Source organism: Patagioenas fasciata, chromosome 1 (assembly GCF_037038585.1).
Source record: "Patagioenas fasciata isolate bPatFas1 chromosome 1, bPatFas1.hap1, whole genome shotgun sequence".
Lineage (NCBI taxonomy): Eukaryota > Metazoa > Chordata > Aves > Columbiformes > Columbidae > Patagioenas > Patagioenas fasciata.
In genome coordinates this window covers 147,522,666-147,546,762 of record NC_092520.1, presented here as the reverse complement: position 1 = coordinate 147,546,762, position 24,097 = coordinate 147,522,666, and the positions used below count along the sequence as shown (strand labels likewise).

The 24,097-nt window shown below is 39.5% G+C and overlaps 1 protein-coding gene across 3 annotated transcripts in view; it reads right to left on the bottom strand.

Moving 5' to 3' along the window:
• The window catches only part of DYRK4 (dual specificity tyrosine phosphorylation regulated kinase 4), a 30,135-nt gene extending 6,850 nt beyond the window's left edge, over positions 1-23,285 (bottom strand). The window contains exons 1-9 of one of the 3 annotated variants that reach the window (XM_071817123.1): positions 23,175-23,285; positions 14,393-14,476; positions 12,989-13,138; positions 8,903-9,032; positions 7,557-7,720; positions 7,018-7,154; positions 6,040-6,180; positions 3,960-4,098; positions 1,611-1,692 (exon numbers count right to left, since the gene is read on the bottom strand). In XM_071817123.1, the coding sequence (XP_071673224.1) occupies positions 1,611-1,692; positions 3,960-4,098; positions 6,040-6,180; positions 7,018-7,154; positions 7,557-7,720; positions 8,903-9,032; positions 12,989-13,138; positions 14,393-14,476; positions 23,175-23,270 (1,123 nt within the window). In that variant the 5' untranslated portion in view covers positions 23,271-23,285. Of the gene's footprint in view, positions 1-1,610; positions 1,693-3,959; positions 4,099-6,039; positions 6,181-7,017; positions 7,155-7,556; positions 7,721-8,902; positions 9,033-12,988; positions 13,139-14,392; positions 14,477-17,614; positions 17,675-18,315; positions 18,473-23,174 lie in introns of those variants that run through there. The other 2 variants (XM_065842362.2, XM_071817126.1) reach the window with 2 other exon arrangements.
• Positions 23,286-24,097: the final 812 nt, after the last annotated feature.

Sequence of the window (24,097 nt, the reverse complement as noted above, 5' to 3'; positions counted from 1 at the left end):
AAGGGATTGCTTACATAGGCTCTGAAAACCTTTTGTAACCCCATCCTAAAATCAACAGTTGTTATGCTTTCTGCTGTTCTATTTGGAAATTGTTCTACAAGTTTCACTGAAAGAAATTATTCTACTAATGCTGTGATTCAGCTTACTGCATGTTCATTTTCCTATTTGGAGCTCTTCACCTTGCATCAATCAACAGTTCTTCACTTTCACAGGCTTGCACTGGATGAAATACTGATTTCGCTAACACCTAGGGAATATCTCCTACTGCCTTCTTATTTCCTTATTAAAGCATTATAGCCCCACACCAGATGCCGAAACATCTCATCCCAAGATTGACACTCATCATAGTGAGTAGACTGATTCTTTTACCTCTTGTCATTCAGACAACTGAACACAATTACATAATGCAAGCTCTGATGTTTTTTTATTCCTATCTTTCTGATGGTTACTTTGCCTATATTTCTGCACTTCTTTGTATCCCCACATGTTCAACAACTTTCTGGAAGGAAAATGCCCTGAAAATTAGGCACTGCACAATATGTGACGAAACCAAATCTGTACAGTTAGAGTACCATGGTGGCAATCTGTGCCCTTGTGGATTCGACCAACTGCATAATTGTTGTCTGCTTTTTGTCATTCTTGTCACAAATAAATAGCTGACCTCTTGTTTTCTACTCTCTAATCCTCTACCACTTTGAGGGTTGTACCAATTCTTGTCTCAGCTGACTGAGACTCCTCAGTCATGCTCCATCTTTCACTTGTTTTGTGTTTCAATTTGCTACTCTGCAAATATTTCAGGCCGCTTCTCTGATTACTTTTTACTCAGTGGGCCAGTCTAAAATAATTACACACTCCTATAACACTGGGATATAAATCTGAATCCCAAAATACAGACGAACTGGTTTGGCTCAATATAAATACCAATCTTTGATAGGAAAAATATGAGTCATTTAAGACTTGTTTTGTTTTTCTAAGTTAATAAAACGCAGTGCAGATTTCTTTACTTTTTTTTCTTTTTTTTAACAGATCATATTTGCATTCCTGATTATGATATCATTCTTGCTTTACTATATGTCTATTATGTCAAAGTGTATTACTAGTCGAATTTTTATACATTCATTTCTCCTTTACAAAGTTTGTTCTGTTATCTCCTGCATATTCTACTTAAATATTTGATAGAAAAAAAATAAGACAGAACTTAAACTTTCCAAACTAAATGCATAGTTCCTATTCTCGATATCGCACTCATCCAAAAAGTACCAATTATAGTTTAACAATCTTGCTGAGAAAGGCTCTCTGGACCTGATAAACTCTTTGTTAAGTATTGGGATTATCCTTATAGGCCTATTTCAGCTAACCACTCTTGCAAATCAATTCTGATTTCAAAAGGAGTAGAGGAGCTGATCAGGTTTGGGACAAAGAAAAAGCATGGTAATAGCTTACTTGTCTCCTACCAGTGTTTGTTCCACCATCAGTGGCTGAACAGTTCATCAGATTCTAATTAGGGGCATAAGTCACTATATTAGCTCAACCAAAGAAAGTTTTTCCCCATTTTTTTAAATTAAGAAAGCTTATTAAGAAAATTACATCAACTTGACTTTTCTGCAAACCTCTTTGGTGTTCATAGCAGCTTGATCCAAAATCAATAACTTTAACTGAACCTTGGCCTTTGTTGTGTAATAATATGTTCTCCTAAAGAGAAAAAAATCACAGGGGAAAAAGGGTTTTAACACCACATTAGGTAAATGAACATTTTGGAAAACAAGCAATGCATAACACATTGGTTTTACACATCCATGTAATAAAAGCTTCAAAGTACAACTTCCTTGGAAACTCATTTACTAACATGAGTAGCCATCCATTAATGTGCAATTAACCAAAGCAGAGGGGAGATTTGTAAAGGTACCCAGTTTGAAGGTTAGTTGGACGTGGACACTGGTGTCCCTCATGTACAGTCCAAGCCACTGCACAGTGAGAAAGCTTGTTTTGTGTGCAGTGAGCTCCTCCAAACTCACTGTGGTTAATCTAGCAAAAGGTAAACTCCATCTGGCTGCTTGCTATGCTAAATTAACCAGAACCATTCTTCTGTAACCATAGAAAGCCCCTGCCCCACAAATGGGTTGTACTTCACAGTTCTTCCTTCCACTGCTTTCAATGCTTTCCAGAGTCTCTGTAAGCACACCATGCTCTGCCTCCCAACAGTGGGATGTGGAGATCCCAAGGTAGCGATGGACAGAAATGGTTTGGTTCTATGGGTGATGAGCTGGGTGCAGGTGGGTACAGCACTGTGGGCCTACAGCTCCAGCTGGAGAAGTGACTCTTAAACTCTTAAACAGTTAGCTCAGAAATATTCACATGGATGAGTAAACATAGCCTATTAGCTCTCTTCTGACAAGTTGAATTTCATCCTCATTAAAAATTTATCTAAATAAAGGATTTCCTTTGATTTCCTTTCTGATCATACAGTCTTCTCCACTTCTCAGCAGAGAGATGGCTACTTTTATCAACTAGTTTTAAAGTGATTATACATAAATCTTAGAAGGACTGAGTAGTTCCCAGGTTGATGCCAAATAATGACAAAGTAGTTTCCTCTGTAATTAATGGACTCATAGGGAAATGCTGTGCATGACAGGAGGGAGAAGCTGCTACTGATGAAAGAACAGAACTGACTTTCACTTTCCAGCTGCTCTTGGTTCTGTCATGGGAAGAAGTATCCTCTCTCTCCAGCTAGCTATCCCATCATGCTCGTGATAGGACTCTGTCTCTGAAACTGAATCTTCCACAATGCAAGGGAGCTGATTAACTGCAAAACCAGGGTCTGGGGACAGTGATTATCAAGCATGAAGTCCAGAAAAACTCCATACACTACTTTATGTTGAGAAATATCATAGGACGCAGATGGAATAACAGATGTGAGTTTCAGGCAACATCAATTAAATTAATGAAACTGTACAATTGTAGAATGAGAATGAAATTACCTTTTAGCTAACTCACTAAACATTCAATAATATGTTTTTCCATTTAAATACAGATTACGCTCATTGATTTGCCAACCTCATTCTTTGTCAGTGGCTGTCTGGAAAGAGATTTCCCATTGGACTAAAATGTTTCTGATTAAGATATTTTGGTTATCTTGCAAGCCTCACTTCTCACTGCAAATTCATCTTGCAAAAATGTTGGCAAGACAACAGGTAAAGACTGTGTGACTCTTCTGACTTCTGAGTCAAGATACATTAAGCAAAGACAGAGGAGAATTTAATTCTTAGCATTTTTACTTGAGAGCTTATTTATTTATTTATCTATTGATTCATTTGCAGTTTTGAAAAAGAAATCAAGAAAAAAAGCCTGCCTGAAATGAAAGTAGAATTAAAATACTTCAGAAATCTCAGAAAATTGCACAAGTTTAAGATTGGGGTTTAAGGAAAGTGGAAATGTTTCACCTAGCATGAATGCCTAGCAGATAGAGTAGCAGGAACTGGATCACAGATGTTCCTCCAGAAATAGGTGAGCACCCTAAAGTACTATAGAACTGCTTTGTCATTTACTAAGCTACTTAATGTTATAATTATGCATACAAGATTAAATAGATTTAATGGGATTACCTGAAACAGACTGCTTTGTGAATATCTCTTTGCATTATAATGTCCCTCATATTGAAATACTTAATTTCACAGGTACTTTTTTGTTTCTCTCAGCAAAAAGTCAATAACTTAATTTTATTCATATTCGCATACATTTTGGCAACCACGTGATCTCATGTAATATTGCAGTGGATTAACTGAATCAGTGGAAAGAATCACTCAACTCTAGTACTAATACAGTCAGAAATAAACTCGTTTCTGTATAAATACCCTATTGAGCTTAAGGATTCTTTTGAGAGTTCCTCTTGATCAATAAAAAATGAGATTAAGATAATGTATTCTGTACAGAATAACAGGTTATTAAATGACTGTACTTACAGGTTTCAGATCACAGTGAATTATTCTTTCCTGGTAGAGCACTTGTAAACATCTCAGCACACATTGAGTGAAGTGTCGAATTAAAGACAAACTGAAACCTTGGAAATTATTCTTTTTTATCAGCTCATACAAATTTATTCTGTGAAGGTTGTGGGGTGGAAGAGAAGACAGAAAGCAAAAAAGAGATTAGGGAACTTATTTTTAAAGGCAGGGTGAGTTTACAGTGCATTAAGAGGGTATTTAGCTTGTCTTCCTACATGAGAGAGGACTCATGCAGAAGAGAATGACTTAGCTATTTTCCTCCTTGAGAATGCTCTTCTGCATGTAGTATGCACAAACATTTCCCTGAGCCTCCAGATCTAAAGAAGGCATAATGTCAGTGGGCTCGCTTGCTTGCTAAACTTTGTGCTATAATATGCAGCTGTGTTGTTTTTCATGCAGAACAACAATCATCAAAGAACTGGGAGAAACAGATTTTCTTCAGTTTCCTTTCATTCTCATTTGTCTTTGCTTTGCCACCTTGTGTAAATCCTTTTTGTCTAAAAAGTCCTTAATCAGCATTAAATCATTATGGATGAATACCCACACAAATTCAGGTTCCGTTAGGTTTTTATATTCCTGCTGTCACCATTGTAACTCGGCTCCTTCCAGTAGTGCATTAAATGATGTTGCTAACTTCTCTCAAGTGTGGCTTCCAACTTGTGAGCCCTACCCTGAGACCCCGAGGGCAACACCAGCCCTGATGTCCCTGCCCAGCCCACCCTGGAGCCCGTCCCACATACCCAAGGCCCAGGACCCCATGTCAGCCCCCTGGGGCCATAAGCCCCTGCCATAGCAATGCCACAGTAGTGCTGGTCTCCAGCTCCCCACAGCCCTACTATGGGTCCCACCAAGGCGGTCCACCTGCAGGCCCGTGTCTCAGCCCAGCCTTGTCCCATCCCTGTACCCAAGTCTGCGCTGCCCCAGTGCACCCTGGCTGCCCTGCTCCTGCCTGTCAGACCCTATCCCAATGGACTTGAGGGAGCTCCCATAGCTCCCAGCATCAGAGCCTCAGGGAGCCCCCAGCCTGGGCTGCACCCTGACAAGTACTGAGTGCTTCATGTGTGGTCACTCTTCAGAGGAGGAAATGGCCACGGGGATGGTGGCTATGAAAGTGATGCACAAGCATGTCCTCAGCAATATCATCTCAAGAGGTGTCCTCAGCAGGACCACATGCATCTGCAAGGACATAAACAAGTGCAGCTTTCTGCCTTCTCCTCTTGTATGCCACTGCAGTCCAGCAAGGCCCATTCCTTCAGAAGCAAGTTACCAGACTTGATGGAGAAGAAAGTTAATTAATCAAGGAGTTTTCATTGTATTTTAGATTAAATAAAAATTTCACCAAAAAAAATATTTTTGTATGGCAACCAGTCTCCAGCTCTTCTGTGAAGAGCTGAATATAGTATCTATCCTATGAACATTTTCCTACAAGCTTCCAGAGAAGCCTTCTGAAAAGACTCATCTGTGTCTTCCCTGAAGAGAAGGAGTCAACTCTTAGCCCTGTGTGTCTGAGCGACACACTCACATGCAGCAACACAAGGAATTTAGGTCTCCTTGATAACGAGCCTTCCATTCAAGGATGAATCTTCAACAAGGGTTATAACATGTGCAGCAGTGAGAGCTCTACTTTAAGGGATAGGGAGCTATGGGTAACCTCCATAATTCCCAGTTCATAGAAAGCAAGAAGCAGCTATATTTTAAATTTACTTAATATTATTCATATTTATATACCCTGAAGTTTACCAGTCCTGAATTAATTGTTTTCCTCTTTTCCCCATAGGTCTCTCAGGGAAGAAGACTTCAATGCACACCACAGAAAAAAAGCGATGGATCAGGTCTGTGTGAAGTTTGAACGGGGCCTTTTTCCATTCACCTTTGGTGATCAAAGGCTCAGTTATGCGGTTTGTATTTAGAAAGTATTAGTTTCTTGTAACATTAAAAGCTACAAATTCTTCCGAAGAAGACATAAAAATTAAAGCTTGTAAGGCACAAAATCTACAATACTCCTTAAGATTTGTGTAAAAGAAAATATATACTTCACCCCAGCAGTTCAAAGGAAATACAGAAGTGATTGCGAAAGTAGAAGTATTCCTTCATGTGAATGATATTGTGAGTATCATCTTTGTCCTTCTTCAGGAGAGCATCAAGAATCTTTACTTCTACCAATGCCTGGCTGTGAAATCTGAAATATCACAGGACATGGGAATGGCAACATTAACTCAATCTAGCATTTGTATTTCTACAAATGCTACAAACACCATGATCTTAGTGTAAACTCAACATATGGGACAGTGATAAAAAACTTACCATTCACCCCTGTTAACTAATGTAGCTTTGATTCATTATGGTTGTTTCCTAGTCTAAATGTACTGGCCTGACATAGCATTTAAGAGTAGTTATTTTGACTTGTCTGAAAAAATGTTTTAATGAAAAACAGTTTCAAATGAGCTTCCAGAGCAAAATCCTAGTGCTTTCAAAGTCCATAGGAATGCTTCTGTTTACTCGAACGCCATATTTCACACCTACCACAGTAAGACAGTGAGTTTTGAAGATCATCTTTACCTTCAGTTTTCACTGAGGGGGAAAACTGAACAGCTATAACTTGGAATACAGCTGTTCCTGAACTCAACAGTATCATTCTCATCTGCTCCATTGACTCTGGTTCAAGCTAAACTCAATTAAAAATTTATAACCAGTCACATAAAGAAAAGAGGTTGCTTAGGACCATAGCCAGTCTCAGTCATGCAGGGCTGGTTACCTGGGCTGTGCATTAGCTGTGTCACAGACCTCCTTCTATGTCTGAAAAAACTGTGCCTGCTTTCACAGCCTGTGTGTGCACCACACCCAGGCCAATTCTGAGTCCCTGACATCATTTTTGTTCACTCTGTTCTCACTGTGCTTAATGAAAGCCTGATGTACAGGTAGTTTGATTTTGTTTTGTTCACATTATCCCAGATTGTCACTGCCTATATAACAAAGAGCTGATATTGTACTTATTTAAAGTCAACAGTTGTCTTACCTTTTCTTATTCCTTATTATTTTCAGTGCCACTAATTCATTGGTCTTATGATCCAAGCATTTAGCCACCTGCCCAAATGACCCTTTTCCAATCACTTCCAGCACTTCATATCGGTACGCAATGTGGTCATGTAAAACCTTTGAAAGAAAACAAATAGTTTGGGTCCAGATAATATGACAAAGATCAGGTTTTGAAGTAGTTTGTGTGGGGGGGGTTTGCTGTCTGTGAAAGATGCTGGACTAATAGCAAGTGTGCAGTTCATGTACTTGATAGCAAGTACATTAAACAAGGGTGACAGAGAAAACAACAAGTGCATGCTTCACGAATCCACCTACCTTTGATCAGTCCTGAATGAGATGCAAAGTGGGTCTGTCTTTAGGATTCTCTTCTGAGTTTTAAAGTGATTGATACTGATGCTTTCACTATGTGAATACTTATCTTCTAGAAACAACATTTATCTCACATAGATCACTTAAGGGTTGGCAGAGTCACTACAAACTTAATGAGCTGAAAATGAATACCATAATTTTTCCACTTACCTTTAAGTAGGAACCATGCTCATCATCATAACAATTATTATTCTGGGTTTCAGGCAAACCTTCAATCTTTTTAGCTTCCAGCCCAAGAAACCATAGCTCTGTATAATTTAAAATTTCTTTTTGCTCATAGACTGTTAACTGGTTTCTAAAATTTTTCAAAGCTTCTAAATCAGAAAAAAAAGAATATAAAACCAAAAATCAATAAAATGTCAGAAACCTGATGGCAAATTGCTTTTACAACTGCACATTTTACAGTAGAGGATGCCACTTTGAGCAGGATGCTGAGCAGCTGACTGTTAGAGGTCTCTTCCAACCAACATCCCTATGATTCTACAATGTTGACATTTTGCACAAATTTATGTTTCTGTTTATGACTTACAGTATCATATTCAACAAAGCATTTATCATCTATCAGCAAGACTTCTAAGACAGATTGGGTTAAAATTATCCGATTCTGAGGAAAGCCAGTTAATTCAATGTTTCTGAAAATCCCATCAGTTGTCTGCTTCAGCAAGCTTCATAGCTTACATGTTAAAAATTGTATGTTTTCCTTAATTTGATTGTCATATTTATATAATTGCAGTAAGCTTTAGTTAACCAAAGCTTTCAAATACCTGTTTTTCTGTTAGAAAATGTCAAGTTCAGATGCATGAGGTTAGGAATTCAATGGGGCCCAAATCTACTGTTCTCCTAGTTCAGATTCTTCCTGCACAGAAACATTTCAGCTATCCTAACACCTCCACTTATATAATTTAAATCTAGATAAATAATCAGACAGTAGCATTACAACTCAACGTGTTCTCTAGGCATGCATGTGGGTGTTTTGTTACACAGTGGCAGATCTTCACCCACTAATGCAGGGATGCTAAATCATTTCACAGCAAAAGGCCATTACTTCTTTTTTCCTAGACTCTTTCTAAAAATAAATTAACTCTTCCAGAAACTTTCTAGATCTGAGAACTCCCAAAATGCAATTTAGCTCACATAGAGAAAACGTGACACAGCTACAAGCAAGTGGGGAAAGTGTCTTATCACCGTAATAGAATATTGCTGTCGCTTACATGACCTATACCCAGACAAATACACATTCTTTTGTATAATGCATACTTCTCTCATTTATATATTTGTGTTAGTCTATTAATTTCCCTATTGCTTAGATCCCTAAGTAGGATCTTGAGAAATCAACGATCTTATCCATATTCAATTCCTCCAAATTGTTTACTAAATGTTTCAATAGCCACTTAGCATTGGATCTCTAGTCACTGAATATCCTGACTGCACACACTCCCTGTCTGGGTAGACAGTCTGTCACTCCAGTCTTTTTAGCATGCTCTGTTGTATCCTACCTGAAGCTGTCATAGGCAGTTTGATGCTGGCGCTTTCCAGTTCTGATGGTTTTGTCTGGGCTCTGGCATCACTTTCAGAAAGAATGTCTGGAAGGTTAAATTGGGAAAAATTGCCTTGAGTTCTGTTTTCCTGTCAAGCCAAAAAAAAAAAACAAAAAAAAACAACAAAAAACATGAGTAAAATGGTAAATTTTGCTTTCAGATATTTTCATGAACAGTCAGCTGATTTGCAATTATACAAATATATAGAAAAATACATTAAAAATGCTACAACCCAAAGACAAAGCTGGAAAATATTTATTTTGGATTTGTTGAGTGTCAGCTTTGTGCCAAGACAACAAGTGTGCTTGGGGACTAGAATGCCCTACTTACCCGGAGAGCAAATTCTGCCAATAGCACTAGAGGCTATCAGATGATGGAAACATAAATTTCTAAATAAGAGAAGGAAGTTCATCTTCCAGGTTCATTCAATACATGGGCACTCACTTTCTAGAAATGCTACAAAGTGCTGTGGTTTGATTAAGTTGCAGTAACTCACATGAGCTAGGGTAGTGTCTGAGTATGGTTGTCCTAGTAGAGAGGGCAGGAAACATAATCTAATAGGTATCAACCACCTCAGATTTTATTTGGCACATCCGCTGGAGAGTTGTGCTAGACTCTTTGAGATGGCTTGTGCAGCCCAAAGAATTGCAGGGACACCAGCTTGGGTCTGCACACATACATTTGCAACAGAAACATCAAGATTGGCATGAATGGGAAATGAATTGGCCTGTGTGGGTATGGAAGCACTTGAAGGAACAAATTGCAGAAGAAAGGATATATAGATGTCATCTGTATCAGCACGTCATCGAGATCCCAGCACATGTCAATTCTCAGGGGTCCCAGAATTGGAAAACAAAGAACAGACTACAAAATCCAGGCATGAAGAGATGATGGAGGGTTGGAGATAAAAGAAAGACAGAGAAGGCGACAGAAGACAGTGTGTTCTGGGATAACGGTGTAGTGTGTGGGGGCTCAGGCCATGTTCTCATCAATCCCTTCATTGAGGGGAAAAGACTCAGCTGGAGACAATGCATCCAATGGATCAATACCTGTCTGAAGCTTCAGAGAGGGCTATGGCTTCTATGAATTTAGGATGAGGAACAAGGACTGCTGAGCATGAACAGGATCCATCTGATGAAGCAGGCAAGAGCGTCTGCAAACAGCTTTGCTAACTTAATGAGAGCAGTGTTTAATTAGGTACATCAGGGAAGAGTCGTCATTACCTAAAGACCCTGATATTCATGGGGTAATTGAGTCACCTCAACACTGTTGAAGTGGCAAAATCATTCTGGGAGGTTTCTGAACTGTGTTCTTAATGCAGGTGATCTGAGATGTGCTGCTGGACCTCATATTCACACGCAAGGAACAACTGGTTGAGGATGTGAAGGTCAGGGAAGCGCAGCTTTGGTTGCAGTGACCATGTGATTGTGGAATTTAAAATCTTCAGAAAAGTGAGACAAGCAGTAGAACTACAACCCCTGATATTCAACGAAAGCAACTTTTGCTTGTTCAGGGATCTTCTCATCATAAACCCATGGAAGACTGCCCTGGAGGGTAAAGTAAATCAGGAAAACTCACTGATCTTCAAAGTCAGTCTCCTTAAAGCACAAGAATAGTCCATTCCAACATGCAGAAAGTTGAGTAAACATTGCATGGATGAAAAGGAAACTTCTGACAAGGCACAGAGTAAGGAGCACCAAAAAATGTGGAAGCAGGGATGGATTATCTGGGATACATGCAGAAGACACTACCTGAACATGCAGGCAAGTTTAGGAAAGTCAAAGCTCAGCTGGAACTGCAGCTATTAAGGGATGTGAAAATCAATGAGAACAGTTTCTGTAAGAACATCACCAGCAAAAAACGGTAAGGGAAACGTGAATCCACCGTCCAGCAGAATTTGGGATCTGGTGAGCAAGGATCTGGAAAAGACCAAGGTACTCAATGATTTTCATTGGTGAGTTTTGCCCTCAGGCCTCCCATGTCCTGGAATCTAGAAGTACTGTTTGTGTGGAGGAGCCTTACCTGCAGTAGAAGAACATAATTAGGGACCACTTAAGTAGTTGGATATGCCTAAGTCTGCAGGACAAGATGGTATGCACCTGAGGGTGTGGAAGGAGCTGGCCAATGTCATTGCAAGGTATCTCACTGTCATCTTTGAAAGTCGATGGCAATTGGAAGCAGTTTCTGACCATTTGGAAAAGGCAAACATCACATCTACCTTCAAAAAGGGCAAGAAGGCAGCTTCACGGAACTACAGGTGGGTCAGCCTTACTTCAGTCCCTAGGAGGGCTATGGAAGAGTTCCTCTTGGAAGCCATTTCCAACCAAATGAAAGACAAGTTAATTTGGAACAGCCAGTATGGATTTGCCAACATAAGTTGCAAGCAAATAGAGTCTGAACAACTTGTCTGCCTTCTCTGATGATGTGATTGGCCTGGACAATGAGAGAAAAGGAGTAGATGTTGTATACTTTGACTTCAGCAAGATCTGGGACAGTCTCCCACAGTATGCTTGGAATGCAAAGAGTGAGATATGAACTAGATAAATGTATCATAATGTGAGTGGAAAACTGGCAGGATGGCTGGGTTCCAAGGACTGGCATTGGTTACCGGTGGCATCCCTCAGGGATCAATATTAAGGCCAGTACAGTTTTGTGTCTTCATTAACGACCTGGATAATGCATGAATTCACCCTTTCAAATCTGCAGACCATAGCAGGGCTGATATCCAAAGGGACGTCAGCAGGTAGGAAAACAGTCTATAGGTGTCTTCTAAAGTTGAACACAGTCAAATACTACATCCTGCACCTGGAACAGAATATGTCCATGCAACAGGACAGGCTGTGGGACAACTGAAAGGATGTAGCTTTGCAGGGAAGGGCCTGACAACAATCTCAGCATGAGGGAGCAGTGTGTCCTTGTAGCAAAGGTGGCCAAACCCATCCTGGGCTTTGTCAGCAAGAGGATAGCCAGCAGGGTGGGAGAAGTTCCGCCCCACCCTGCCCTCTATTCAACATTTGATAGGCCACACTGGGAGTACTGTTTCTAGTCTGCGGTCTCCTAGTACAAGAAAAGATGGTGACCAATTGGAGTGAATTCAGGGAAGAGTTCAAGGAATGGTCCAGGGGCCTGGAACACATCATGTACAAGGAGAGGCTGCAGGAAATATATTCATTTGGCCTGCAGAAAAGGCAGCTTTAGGAATAATCTTACTGCTGTCTAGTTGCTTTACAGGATGGCATAGAGAAAGCAAAGCCAGACTCTTCTCAGAGGTGCATGGTCCTAGGATAAGATGGGTATGTGGCTAATGGATGCAAGTTGCAACACAGGAAATGTTGATTAGATAATATGAGAAATATTTTTACCATGAGAGTGGTTCACTACTGCAACAGGTTGCCCTGGGAAGATGTGGACCCTCCATCCTATGAGATATTCAGAACCCAACCGGACAAGGCCCATAGTAACCTGCTCCTATTTTGCACTTCTGGCAGTGGGAGATTGGGCTAGATGTCTTCATATTGGAGCCCTATAGAGCCTCTCAACTCTCTCAATAAAAAGACTTCATTGAAGCAGAGGCAAGGTGAAAAAAGCAATAATTGGAGTAGCAGTGCTGAGTAGTGCAGGTCCCAGATTTGTTGGGGAGACAAGCAGCAAATGAAGAACAGTACAGAGAGTGGATGTACATGGGATTTGTGAAATAATGAGAAAGAAGGAATTCCAAAAGTGAAGAAGTGAAGATAAATTTAAAAACTTCCTGTGATGTAGGATGTCCTTTAAAATATTTGGAGATACACACAACCATGCTGGTAAGCAATTTATCTATTTGACTCTTTATAGTTCTTCCTTTTTTTTTCCTCTTTCTTCCTTTTTTGTTTTTCTTCTCTTAAACTGTGGCTGAAATCAGAAACTGATGCAAATGTTGACACTAAATTATTTCTCTCTTCCCACACACACGTGATGCTTTGCCACTGACACTCTCGTAGCAGTACTTAGGGAGAGGCTGATTAACCAGTCAAACACAAGATGTGTAAGAGCTTTATAACTCACCTGAGAAGAAGGGAGGACATTCTGCAAGCTCTTATTCGTTAGCTGAGGAAGGCTGCTTTCAAGGTGGGGAGGGTGCGCCGTGTCTGCGACCAAACCATGCTTTGCTTGACCTTCCAGATGTGGGAGGGAAAGAACACTGCGACTGATTTTCTGAACAGAAAGCATAAGTAAATATTATATAAGGACGTAGAAAAAAAATCAGTGTAACACCTTTGAAAACCAGAGGGTTTTAAAACCTTGAAAATGTGCATGCTTCACTTCTGACACATAATGGCGAAGGGGAAAAGAGCAGATACTCCCTGGCAGCTCACAGTTGTACCAATGGGCAGGGAGAAGTTGTCCAGGCATTGGAAAGCCTGGTGCATTTTAGGGCATGAAAGTTTCCCCACAAGAGCATCTCCACCCAGCATCAGAGCAGTGACTCCTTCAGCTGGAAAAGGGGGTTGGGCTTGGAAACTGAAGAGCTGTTCCAGGCAGCAGGACTCCTCAGAGTGGGAAAAATAAGCATATGTAGGACAATAAGCAGGCATGAAGAGTAAATGGCAGGTAACACCATTAGCTATTCCCAGTGGTAGAAGAAAAATCAGGACTGGACTGCTGCCAAACACCGGGTGGGAAGGCACTGACGTCTCAGTATTTCCTTTCCCCTCATTTCCTATGGAGTTCACTTTGACTAGGCCCCTTTGTTGTATTCTTCGCTAGTGAGGAAAAGACAAGCTCTGTGCAAAATTTACTGAAAAATAAATGCTTATGTTCACTTGAAAACTTCAGGTTTAGTAGTCCTTCCTTTAGACTTCTCCCATTTATTATTTGCAAAACATTTATATACCACCCATTCTTTAAAGTCAGTTATTTAAGGATGTTCTCGGATATCTAAAGTGAGAGAAATCTAACTCTTAGCACCAAAGACAATTTTTGAGGTAGACTATTTATTTGGCAAATAATAAGAAATTATTTGAAACACATCTGAAATAGTTCAACTATGCACTATCAAATGCAGAACAAGATCCAGAGAGTTAAGGCTATAAGCCATATCAGCCTGTGAAATTTTTGACAACAAAGGAGAGGTTTGTTCTTTTCTCAAAAAGCAAAGAAACAAAGTTCTCAATCCAGCCAACTTGGATGAGTAAGTTTTCCTTTCCAATACTATAAAAAAATCTTTAAAACCTTAGAACTGAGATTCCAGTGGACTTTTCATGAAAGCTGCAAGAAACAAAAGTGGCCAGGCAGAAGAAATGCCTCAAATGCTACTGAACAGGCACTTGGGACAGTCATACAGCTACAGGAGAAATGGAAGAGGGCAGGGAATAAAGGACTTCCCTCTGCTCAGATTCATTTATCATAAAGGGCCTTTTAGAAAACGAGCATTCAAATATTTTTAAAGTCAGCTGAAGAGTCACATACCTGATGGAAGACTCTGTTAGATCCCAGATGATCTCTCTCTTGAACAGTCAGTTGAGACTGAGAAAATGCATCCACATGGGAAGACTGCAAACATTAAATGATGCTTTAATAAAAATTATTCTGGGGAAAAAAAAAAATCCTGAAATATCTGTATGGTTTCTGTGTTTCTTTCCTTTGTGGCAATGCCTGTGCCCACACAGTATGTGAGAGAGGACCACAAAAGCTGCTGATAACGCTCTACGCTCCAGCAATTCCTCTCCCAGTTGAACAGCTGTTCAGTGGGCAGGTGCAAAGACAGCTTGCTTTCCCTGTTATGCCTCTCGGCAGGCTTGATATGTCCATGTGGTCAGCGGAGGGGAAGGGGGGGGCTTTGCAACCCCTAAATATATGCTTGAAAGCAGATAGTGGGTCTGCTTGGAAAGGCAGCTTTAAACTGTGTCACAAGGTAGACTGTGAGCCCTTCCATTGTTAATAGCAGCATTAAATCGATTCAACTTGTGGTAAAGATTCTACAAAAACACAAATCAATGTTTAAATTTACAGAGATATAGAAAAAAATCCACTGGTTCCAATGGATAGATAATATTAGCAACAAATACAAAAAAAAAAAAAAAAGAAACATGGGGAAAGTGCTCAGCAGCGCATCATTTTAAAGTTTTTGCTGCTGCTTTTGGCAGTTTTTTGTAAACACGAGAAGTAGCACTGTACATTTCTGTCCAATAACAGATTGCAGTGAATTGCAGAAATCTTTATGATAATTTAAGATACTGAAAACTGTGTGACTAAAGCAGCTTGCAGCTCTGCTCTAGAGGCTGGAGTAAACCCCACTGGGCTTGGTCAAAAATGCTCACTTGTCCCTGGGCTCTGAGACAATGTCATTCCACTCACAGCAAATAAAAAACACCTTTATCCATGCAGACACATCAGCTCCACTATTGGTGTTCTGAAGTTGTATAACAGCAATATTTTCTTTAGAAGCAGAGGAACTTGGAGTGGGGAACTTTAATTTAGACTTTCAAAATAAGAAATTTGCAGTCAAAATTATCTTATGGATGTCAGCTGCAGATTAAAAATACTTAAATAAAGCAACATAGTATTTTTGTTTATCTGTTTTGCAGATGTGGCCTGTACCTGCCATGCAGTCTTGCATGGCCAGAGCACCTGCTGATGATAAAGTCTTTGCTCTTTGCAATGACTTTCAGCCTATCCAGTGCCAGTATCACTGCCAGGGCATCAATTTTTAAAGGCCTTTGTCATGAACTTCTGTTAGTCCACATGAAAAGATGTTTACATGCTAGAAGAGTATGCTTAATGTGTTTTGTGCTGGCTAGTGTCATAAAACTTTTGCCAAGATGCAGCCTAGCCACACTGAAAGAGCCTCTGTCTGATCCTGAAAGAAGAAGAGACAACTCAGATTAGACTGCTGCATCTGTGCCGATACACTGCATATACACATGTATATAGGAGCTTGTAGCGGGTGAGGGCTGTTTGTGTACAAACTGATCTGTGCACATACAGTGACCTCAATATATCCAGGGCACAGCAGCATTGCTGCAAAGGTGCAAATTAAGCCGAAGATTCATGTACAATGGCTGTGACACATCCTGCTTTGTAAGCATGGAATTGGTGTTCAGGGAGGTTGTGGGGTGTCCATCCTTGGAGACGAGGTTAGAGACCTCTAGAAGACACTTCCAAACTAAACGTGGAGAGAAAACTCGTTTTGCAGATCTACTTAATCACATGAAGGAAATGCTGCCCTTTGACATGGAGATTCAACTGTCTCACCATCAACCATGAAGACACCACTAATGCTGGGTGGACCAGCTAGAAACTGCCCTTTGGACAACTGTGCTGTTAGTGTCCATTGCAGGTATTTTCTCCTTCTTTTCATTGAAAAGTTGGAGAAAAAAAAAAAAACACACACACAAATAACTAAAGCTTTCTGAAAGCTTAAAGAGTAAACTTCATATTGACAGCAAGCTGAGAGCAACAGATCTGTGTTTAGCTTTATTATGATGATTGAGTACAGTTTGAGAGGAAAGGTTATTGATATCTGTGGAGCAGAGGAGAATACCAGCAAAGGGAAAGGTAGTAAGACTGGTCTTTGCAGGACATAGTAATTCCCATCTTCGGAACTGGAAATCAGCTAAAAACTGTAACAACAAAACATCCCCAGGGTCACCACAACAAATGTCCCCAGAAGAGAGCAACTGGATTACTGCATCCTACATATGAATGTCTTAGAGCATGAGATACTTTGCTCAGTGCACCAAATAACCTTGTGGTCACTATCCTTTGATGTGAATTTGCATAGATGATCTACGGAAAACCCAGTACCAGACTGTTTTTACAGACAAACACTTCACATGCAAACTACATTTCTGCATTTCAAGGGAGAATCCTGTTTGTTACAAAGATGAGTCTGTGATCCACATTCATAACTCTATTAGATATATCAACTGAGCTCCTACTAAGACTATTAATTTTAATACATGATATACATTTTCTTACACTTCATGTATACTTTACTCCCACCTAGCTTCATTTTTCAGTTTCTGGAGCTGATTAAAACATTACACTCCATTTAAAGACAGTTTCTTGACCACTTTGTGCTTTTGTAAATACGAGTCATTATGAAGACAGGATTTTAGAAAGAAACAGCTATCACTGCAAACCAAAGAAATAGTACATACCTGTAGAGACTGCAGAGTCTTCACTCCAAAATGGCATTGTATTTCAAAATATATTGTATTTATTAAGAGAGCATGAACCATTCACAAAATGTCTTTAAAACTCAGCAAGAACTAAGGAAGCAGGTAAGTGAGCATGAAAATGTGCTGCCAGAATTCAGAATCTATCTAATGTCCATTCACTGGGGAAGGATTAGCAAGATTTTGAGATGGACATTTCTCCTTTACTCTGCAAAAGCAAAGTCAGTCCATCAGCCCCTAGCTGTGCCTTGTTTTAATGATAAAAACCTGTGATTCTCTTTGTCTCTCTTAAAACCTACTTATCAAGGGCTTATAGTTCTTCAGGACTATTTGGGTAATTAATTCAAAACCCCTTAGAATCAATAATTTATCATCCTCATAACATTCCTCACAAATAAGTAAATAGCATAATCTTTTATCCATGGAAAAACTCATCTGTGCCTATAACAGTCCTGCCAGTGGCTGAATGGGGAGCAGGTGCATTAATCAATTAGTCTGCACAGTAACTTACTTGATAATAATGATCCAGATGACCCATCAGCTGCTGCTTCAGCATAGCCCTGCATATCTAGTATGGGAACTACAACTAAGCTCTTGTGACTGGTTTAATTCTGGTGGATGCATCCTAAAGAAATCTGCAGCAACTCTTACTATTCCACTCCATTTCACCCCTGGCTGTCCAACTCCTATAGCACTTGGCCTGTCCTACAGCTCCAATATTGGACTTCAACCCCAAACTATCATCTCCTGCTCTTCCAGCCCTTCAAATCATGTATTACTGGTCATTACCTTGATAATTCCAGTTATCACGCAATAAACAGAACAATGTCCTCATTTACTACCTGGTCTGCAGTCATAAGGAGTTTTAGGCACTGAGCACACAGCATTCTGCAAAATCAGAAATTGTGACACATTTTTATAATTCCTAAAATGTCAGTTTATTTTTTTTCAGTTTCTACTTTACCAAAGAAATCACAAATGTACTAGAATTTTATAAATTATAAACCACACAACTATATAAAATATAGACTCCTTTGTCTCCTCATATAAATGGGCACTCTCTTCTCTCTGTCCTCTATCAAAACTGAATAAAGCCTGTAGAACACAGACAGACTGCAATGTAGGTGTTAAATCACGCTATATATTAAAAAACCATAGCAAACGCACTCTTATTCACACAAAATACAGTACGAACATAAACATTTTCCCCACCTTGTCAACTATTTCTGTCAGCATAACTGCAACAGCCGTTTACTGCAGGATAGAGGTTGTTTATTCCATTCAGTGAATGCATTTCAGGAAGCCCACCTTCATGTAGTCAGAGCGTAGCAGGATCAGTTTCATACACAGTATCCTGATCAGAAAAAAATGGATAACCCCTCTGCTTGGCTTCAGATTTAAATTTTTATCCCGGAAATATGCCAGTGACTATTAGCTGCTCTAGTATTCTTTTGGTGGCCATCTGTTCCCTTTCTCAGCCTCCTTCTAGCCAAATATAATGTTCCATATTTATCATGGCAAGTCAGTAATAAGAAAGACAAATATAACAGGATTGGCTGTTCTCCTTGCTGTCTCAGTCTGTTCTTTCTCACTGAGCTCATGTGCTTGTGAAACCAAAAATCACTTGAACTTGTATTTTTTCAAAAATTGTCACAGCAACCTTGCTATACAGTAAGTAAAATCTACTCACCAAGACTGCCAGCCTGGAAAATGAAAATAAATTAATACCTCAAGGATTGATTTCTCATTGGACATTATGTTTCATTTACTGAAGACCAAAGTGTGGCCCTTTGGTCTGTGGTTCTTGTTGGCATCAGTGCAGAGCTCCTCTGCCCTGTGAGATACTGAGTCTCTCATTTTTGTGTGGATAGTGAGACAGAATTCATCTGCCATCCTGTCTTTCCTTTTCCTCTTCTGGGTGTTGTGCCTGTATGCCTGTGTTGGAACACTGATGGAGGCATCCCTATCCCCGCAACCGTCTTAAGGGAATATCTAAATATCTAAAACCAGAAATAAAACCTCCTTCATACAGCCAAGCAATGGCATGTTCCCTGCTGGTCTTAAATCTGTCAACCACCCAGAATAGTTCTACTTTCACTCAGAAACCAGGGTTTTCAAAGAAGAAATAGATGCTCACCCACAGAAGCTATTCTAGAAGGCTACCACTTTTAGTGATGCTCCTGGAATGAGCACCACTTTTCACAGTGTGGTCAAAGGACAAACAGCTTTTCTTTTGCACTCATGGCAGTGCCAGCAATGCCCTTTCCCTTGCCTAATATAATCACCAAGGTGCACCGTCCTCAAAGGCACATCACTCCCATTTCCATCACTCCCACTTTTCCTTTCTCCCAAGCTTGGCAACTCTCTATTCAACAAATCCTCCCCAATATCACCCCTTAACATACAAAAAAACCTCCTCATTTTCTAGCCAAATAACTAGACAGATTCCCATGCCAGCAGGGCATGTTCAGCCCTGGGAACGCATGGAGTTGCCATGTGCTGGAATACAAATTAAACAGCACAAGCACACATGAAGTGTATTTAGGTTCAATCACTCCCACACACATACAGACAAACAGGCATGTGTAAGCACATACAGCTAATTACACTCCAACTCTTATATCCCACAGGCACATCAAGCATTTCTGAGCAATTTTCACTGAGGTTCACAAGAAGCGATTTAACTAATGCAGTGTGTGGCATGTACTCTAACTGTGAAAGTACAGATTTGTGATACTGGAAATTATCAGCACAGTCTACTGTTGATATTACGTTTATGTATGACATAGATGGGGAAATACTGCAATCACTACTGGTACTTGCTAATCACACTCAGTGTTCTCCTTTTGACCAGCTGTGCTAGATATATGAGGTGAGGTACATGACAGAAAGCTGCACACTGCATTCCCTCTGTTTTGCTGTAACAGAGCCATGCTTTTAATTAGAAGAATTATAGTACAGCTTTACACAGCTCCATAACCCTCTGGGCCATACCTTTCCATCTCAGGTTTTGATTCTTGTTGAGATACTATTAGCATTCCCAGGATAGCCTACATAGAGAGGACAGATCTGGCCATGCATTAACTGTCCCCCATTAAGAAGAATGTTCTCTATTTTGTTTTCTTTGATTTATGTTCTTTATAATGCTTTCTATTCTCCTCATTTTCACAGAATCACAGAATGGTTGGGGTTTGAAGGGACCTCTGGAGATCATCTAGTCCAATCCACCTGCTAAAGCAGGTTCATCCAGAGCAGATTGCACAGGAATGTGTCCAGGCAGATTTTATTACATTCTTCTAATATGCACATTCAAATTTGCTGTGCTAAGTCATGCAGGAATAAAAACAATCTTTAGGATGATTCTTTTCTCATACCTGAAGAGAACTAACTAATTTTTGACAACACAAGAAACTGTATAAAGTTTTCTTTTACTTTTCTCAACAATACTCTCAAAGCAAGAAAAACCTGCCAGTATTAGTACTAAGTTTCAGTCATAATATGCTGAAGTAAAAAGCAGTGCATAAAATGTTTCAGCTATAAATTCCAAAGTAGTTTTGTTAAGTTTGAAGGAGATATTTATGGTCTTTGTAACTTCTTATTAAAAAAAATACCTGTTTCTGAAAGCTATTTAATTAAAGCAGCTAAGCGCAATGGTAGATAAATTCCTTGTGGATGTGATCTATTGTTGTCATCATCACACAGACAAAAGCTTAGCTACAAACCTATTGTGATTGCGAAGCAGAATAGTATTAGAAGTAAAGGAAATTTAAGAATTTACCCTGCAAAAGGAACAGCCATTCTGGAGTGGGAAGGGACTCATTCTATCTCAGTCTAAATGTTCAAGGTGAACAAATTTCCCCATTCAAGTGCACCGGTCCTTTTACTGGCTTGCCTTGAGAAGGAACCCACGCAAATAATGTAGACTAGTTATCCCGAATTTTTATACCCCTAAAATTAGACTACATTAATTTTACTCTTTATACCTTTTACTGTGCTCCTCCTGCACTTCAGTTCTCCAGATTTGAGTGAGGACAAAATATACAGAGGAACAATGACGTGAACCCGGTTTTGCCCAGGCCTGAGCTATGGCGTACATACAGGCTTCACCAGTGCCATGGAGAAAGCTGTCAATGCAGGCTGAAGTAGCAAAGGTGAATACTATAAGTCGCTAAAGAATAATGTGAGTAGAACAGGCAGAAAAACTTCTTAAATCACTCCTGTTCCAGTTGGGGTAATACAGCATATGATCCATGTCAATAAGACTGTTACAAAATCAGTGCAAAGGGAATGGGTGATTTAAGGTTTTGTATACATGCACTTGAACAAAGATCCCATCAGATGAACCAATTAGTCCAAGTCTGCTGGAAATGGAAAAGCCAGTCACACAGTTTCTAACTTCTTGAGAATGTGTCTTCCACAGATGACTGCAAAAGCTTGGGATATGATAAAGTCAAGTTTCTAATATTTAAGTTATTTGTTAGGAAGTTGGCTCTTTAAAGTTTATTAACAATTCCTATCACAGTTAAGATCTGCTCTTTCTCTTCGCAAACAAGAAAAACAAATTAGTAGTGCTGTTCAGTTCTAAAAGGGCTTAAAAGCTAGATAAGAATCACAAATGCAATTTCACATAGGGGGAAATTAAGGCATTAATTAAGGAAATTAAGAAATTAAGGAGGAAATTAAGGACATAATTATCATAACCTTGGAGATAACTCCTAACATCTGAGCAAGGGTCCACAACTGAAATAAAATAGAATTCGGGTACATGGGGATCTTCCAAACAGCTGTTTGACTGTACAAAGCCACCAGAACCCTAGCAACACCATCATTTCTAGGAAACAGACTGGGCAAACAAAGGACGTAGCCTAGAAATCAGTGCTCAAACTGTTTTTTCTAAAGCATCAATGTGTTCTCAGGACTATTCCAAGAACAGAAAATACAGTTATTCCTGGACTCACAAACTGAAGGGGAATCACATAAGATGCAGGGATTGGACATGGACCAGATAAGCTGATTTAATTCAAGTGGGGTGCACAGATGAAACGTAGCACTAGATACATCAAAAAATCATAGGGAAAAAAAAAAAAAAGATGATATGCAGATAAGATCATTATCATGATGGAAAAGAATTTTTAACTTTCCTATCAAGGCCTGAAAGCCTTGCAAGATCTTCTTTTCAAGAAAGACCCCCAGCTGTTTCTATCTACCAGACTTGGGAAACAGCTGTGTCACCCCTGTGATGACTGGAATTGGAAGCTGGAGAGGCCTCTCCAGAAGAATCAAGGCCTCAAAGCCCTCGTATACTTCATAACTGCACTTACTAAATACCTTCCCAAATACTATAGACCTCAGACATGCACCTGTACATTCAGATGACTTCCTAAATAATGCCATATGGGGAGGAAAACCAGAGGCATCATTTCACAACTTCATTATTTCAGAGAAGTTATAGTAGTAGAAAACTGCTAGCACACCAGTGAATGACGCCTCACATTCATTTTCCTGTAGAAGGTCAATTTAAACAAAATGATCAAATGTTAGGTTTAAACTTAGAAATACACATTTTTAAAAAGGCAGAATTTTTTATTTCAGTATAATACAACTCAGAGCGTCTTTTTTTTCTCCAAAATAAAAAAATAGACCAGTTGTCTACAATATACGTACAGCTTTAATAAACCACAAAGCCTGTCACATAAACCAAAAGGTCAATCAGAAATCTTCTGCAGAACCTTAGGTACTCTGGGATTCTACAAATTAATAATTTGCTCACCATTTATACAGAAACCTGTAAGATACTCCTGTAACTTAAATATGTAAACAGTTCTTAACTTTGCAGAACTAATAATGTTAATGTTTTAATCAAAAATTGTCATCTTAATTTTCCTTCTCCAAACAAATTTAAATAATGATTAATCTAATCAAAATATATGGAATTGATGGTGGATAGCACAACTGATCAAACTGTCTTCTTTCTGTTTTCTAATAGTTTCCATTCTTCACAACAGGTATGTCACAACCTACTAAAAACATTTGTATATCCATCAATAAAAACAAATGCCAACTGCTGTTACCTTAGGCTGGATTCTTCTATTTCTTCTCATTCGTAAACAAGAGTTATTGAAGAGGCTGAAATCACAGCAGCTTTCGCTGCTTCTTTCTTTCCCCATAATGACAAAGCTCCATGTCTTAAATCTGCCTCCATTAAATTGTTCTCCTTGTAATTTAAAGCTGACACTTCTGTTCATCTAATCCAACCCAGACACACAGGTGCTCCTTTATGAATAATAGCATGGGCTGATTGATGATTTTCATGGGTGAGCGGGCTGGAAACAAATCACATGTTGTTTTACCACAGTTCCACAGCATTGACACAAAACAAATAATATCAAACTGAACTGCGAACAGTAGCATATTTGCTGACGTGCTATGAAATCTTCGAGGACTTAGCACAAGCACAACATGTTTGTCAATTAGGCTCAGCATGATTGCAAAACCATCCCTTGAGGCACCACAAGGTGCATCATTTGCTTTCCTTTTCTTTTTTTTTTTTTCTTTTTCAAAGAAAGAGCCATAGCTTTAGCTCTCCTGCTATAAACATAAGCTGTCCAAGGAAGGTAATACTACGGGAATTCAGAGTTTTACTGAGAATCCAGAGAATGCCTTCAAGCATTTCACTCACAGCTTCCTCATAGTCCTCAAAACTACTTGCAATCTTGGAATGACTGCTTCCAGGTATTCTCTGTGCACCCTGACAGCCTTTTAGATATTCCTTCAGCAAAACAAATGCTTGCAGAAGGAGCAGCTTTAGCTTGGAATATTGAGGGAATAGACTTCAGTGATCTTTTATTCAGCAAGCTGTAATCTATTTTTGTACTTCTGACAGGCTCCATGGGGGAATAGCTAACAGTCTCAATTCATTATTTTCTTTACTTTTCTTCTGAGAACAACAAAGCAACTCACGTTTCATGAAGAGCAGAAAAATGCAGGCACAACC